General features: G+C 42.5%; 1 protein-coding gene across 1 annotated transcript; it reads left to right on the top strand.

Annotated features, from left to right (window-relative positions):
* The first annotated feature begins 2,221 nt into the window (after positions 1 to 2,221).
* Positions 2,222 to 3,280, top strand: LOC110893252 (uncharacterized mitochondrial protein AtMg00810-like). Its single transcript, XM_022140367.1, has one exon. The coding sequence runs from the start codon at positions 2,222 to 2,224 to the stop codon at positions 3,278 to 3,280; it is 1,059 nt and encodes a 352-aa protein (XP_021996059.1).
* The last annotated feature ends 666 nt before the right edge of the window (positions 3,281 to 3,946 follow it).

Raw genomic sequence — 3,946 nt, 5'->3', positions numbered from 1 at the left:
ATCTTGGGCGCAAGTGTCGTAACTAGAAGTAGACTACAAGCTTAGATGTAATCCACTTTTGCTAAATTGTAACCTAGACGAAGGTTGTGTTTAAAAACTTAAATAACAAGTGTTTGTAATATTCAAAATTTTCTAAATGGATGAACATCAGTTTAATCATGTAGTTGTTTATTATGATCGAATGCAATGATAACAAGCTAGCCACACATCATACGCTTCCGCAAAAGACAGGGTGTGACATTTGTCGCCTCATATTCCACTCCTCATCTCAAGGCCTCTTTTGAACGGTGGCATAGTCATCTTGGACATGTCTCCTTTGATATTGTTTCTAGATTACATAAACATGGTTCTTTGTTTGTTACGTCTTTATTACCAAAACCTGGTCTTTGTTCTCCTTGTCAGTTGTCTAAATCACATCGTTTGCCTTTTGTTTTAAATGTTAAACGATCTATGCATGCTTTGGATTTAGTTCATTGTGATTTATGGGGGCCTTCGCCAATTACATCGTCTAGTGGTTGTCGTTTTTATGCTATTTTCATAGATGATTATTCGCGCTTCACGTGGTTTTACCCACTTAAACATAAATCTGACTTCTATGAAGCATTATTGATTTTTGTCCCATTAGTTCAAAATCAATTATCTTGCAAAATAAAAATTTTCCAAATTGATGGGGGAACTGAGTTTACTAACCATCGTGTTCAAACTTTCTTTCATGAGCGTGGTATTCATCATCGCCTCTCTTGTCCTCACACGCCCCAACAAAATGGTCGTGTTGAGCGCAAACATCGTCATATCACAGAAACGGGTCTCTCCATGCTTTTCCACTCACACGCCCCCGCCCACTTGTGGGTCGATGCTTTTTCTTCCGCCACCTTTATTATCAATCGTCTTCCCACTGCCTTACTCAATTACAAATCTCCGTTTGAACTTCTGCATGGCTAGGCTCCCACCTACTCCAATTTTCGTGTTTTTGGGTGTCGCGTATTTCCTTATCTTCAGGACTACGCGAAACACAAGTTGTCTCCTCGTAGTGCGGAGTGTGTGTTCATTGGTTATGATGTTAACTATAAAGGCTATCGTTGCCTAGAACCCAAAACACAACGTGTGTACGTCACTCGACATGCACAATTTGATGAGGACACCTACCCTTTCTCTGGTCTCGCCAAACCTGTCAACGAAGCCGCCTTAATTTTTTCCAACTTTGATGAATCTTTACCACCACCTTCCCTTCCCGACCCGCCACCTGTTCTTGCTACTTCTCCTATTCCCGCTCCAAATCTATCGGCCTCTCCTGTTCGCACACCTCCACCGTGTTCTCTATGCCCTCATCACCACCCCATCCCATCGCACAACACTCCTCCATCACATAACCCCTCTCAATCGCACTCTAGCCCATCTTTATTGGCCCAACCACCCGTGTCTCCCTCTTCTCCCTCGGCCCAAAATACCTCCGCCCACTCTCCTCAATCCTTAGCCCACCAGTCTTCTGCAGCCCACTCCTTTCCTTTGTCTCATACCGACCACACCAGCTCTCTCCAACCTGACCCTACCAGCCTTTCTATCACTCCCACTCCGCCTTCCCCGGGACCTCCTGTGGAACCGATGCTATCTCATCCAATGAGGACTCGATCGAAAAGTGGCATTTTTAAACCAAAATATTTTTCTAACTTGTCTTTGTTTTCAGGTTCATTACACCATGCTTTACTTGCAGCACACGACCCGCGTGGTTACAAATCCGCAACAAAGCATTCTAAATGGGTTAAGGCTATGGAAGAGGAAATTCCGGTGCTACGTTCCAACAATACATGGACACTTGTTCCACGTCCTTCAGATGCTAATATTGTTGGTTCCAAGTGGATTTTCAGAACCAAATTCAAAGCTGATGGTTCCATTGATAGGTATAAGGCTCGGCTGGTCGCGCAGGGTTTTACACAAGTTCCTGGACTTGATTTTTCTCATACATTCAGTCCAGTCGTCAAAGCTTCCACAGTTCGGGTTGTACTTGCTCTTGCCACTATTTATGGATGGCAGTTGTGTCAGCTGGATGTTCGAAACGCTTTTCTCAATGGTAATCTCACTGAGACTCTCTACATGGAGCAACCTATGGGTTTTGTTGATTCTCGGTATGCAAATCATGTATGTCGTTTACAGAAGGCTCTCTATGGACTCAAGCAGGCACTGCGTGCCTAGTTTCAGCGTCTCAGCAGTTTCTTGCTTGCAAATGGGTTTCTTTGCAGTCAGGCTGACACATCATTATTTGTCTTCAAACAATGTCTTCAAACGAGGGACCGTTATTCTATATCTTCTGGTTTACGTCGATGATATAATCATAACTGGCAACGATATCTCCTATATCCAATCGTTTGTCAATCGCTTGCATAAAGAATTTTCGGTTAAAGATTTGGGCTCTCTTGGTTACTTCTTGGGACTTGAAGTCACTCACTCTGACACAGGTATTTTTCTCAGTCAGGCCAAATACGCCCATGATATTTTGGCTCAGGCTGGTCTTTTGGATGCAAAACCCGTTGCCACTCCACTCGCGTCTACTGATCTCTTTCTTAGCACATGTGATGCCTTTCATGATCCCACTCTTTACCGCTCGTTAGTTGGGGCTCTACAGTATCTTACCATCACTCGTCCTGATCTCTCCTATGCTGTTAATCAGGCCAGTCAACACTTACAATCTCCTACGCAGTCTCATTTTCAGTCAGTCAAACGGATCTTACGTTACGTTAAAGGCACCATTCATTTTGGTCTACATTTTTCCAAGCCTGTCACTACTACACTTCTTGGCTACTCTGATGCTGACTGGGCTCGCTGCATTAAAACTCGACGCTCCACCTATGGTTACTCGATTTATTTGGGCAACAACCTTGTGTCGTGGAGTGCTAAGAAACAACCTACTGTATCTCGTTCTAGCTGTGAATCTGAATATCGGGCCATGGCTAATACTGCGGCTGAGATCATTTGGCTTACTCACTTACTTCGCGACCTTCATGCGCTTCCCTCTGTTCGTCCGACTCTGCTTTGTGACAACAAAAGTGCCATCTTTCTCAGTCAGAATCCTGTGTCTCACAAACGTGCCAAACATATCGATATTGATTATCATTTTGTTCGTGAACTGGTGTCTTCTGGTCGTCTTCATACAAAGTTTGTTCCATCCAATCTCCAGGTTGCGGACATCTTCACCAAGAGCCTTCCTCGTCCGCTAAAGTTTCGCGACATGCTTCGTGTTGGTCCCCCACCTGTTCGATTGAGGGGGGGTAATAGCGTAACATAATTCAAGGATACTACAAATCAATTAGTATTATTGTATTGATTTTGTATATTTACTTTCCTAGTATAGGTCCCTTTGTATTCCTATATATTGTATCTTTATTGTGAATAATAATCAAGAGATTGAGTCCTTACACAATTTTTAACAAGAAAGTGTCTTCACTCCAAGAGAATGCTAAAGCCATGATCTTTATCATCACCAGTGGCGGACCCATGATTTTTTTCCTGGGGGTGCGGAAATTTTTTAAAGATTTTAGACCCCTAGCTATATAAAAAAATCGGTTCATAGCGGGTCGGATCGGGTTGGGTCGGGTCATGTAAAACAAGTAAACACAAACAAACAAAGTTTCATAGCGGGTCGAATCAGATCGGGTCGGGTCCATTTCAAGTTTCAAACAATCAAACCCTAGTTCCTAACTTCCTATCACATTAACAAACAAAAAAGCATCAACATTCAAATCATCCCTACTTCTATTTCTCTTAATCATTAAATAAAAGAACAAAAAAAAAAACTTATCTAAAACATGCATTGGTCTTTAATTAGAAGAATCCGACGAAAAAAGTGGCTCGACCGCTTTCCTCTTGAGAAATCACGACATAACTTCCCTACTCATTGATCTTTCCTAATCCTATCACATACAAAATAAACAAGGGTCTTCAAGTGTTCAAG

This window comes from Helianthus annuus, chromosome 11 (assembly GCF_002127325.2).
Source record: "Helianthus annuus cultivar XRQ/B chromosome 11, HanXRQr2.0-SUNRISE, whole genome shotgun sequence".
NCBI lineage: Eukaryota > Viridiplantae > Streptophyta > Magnoliopsida > Asterales > Asteraceae > Helianthus > Helianthus annuus.
This window is presented reverse-complemented; position numbering and strand designations above follow the sequence as displayed.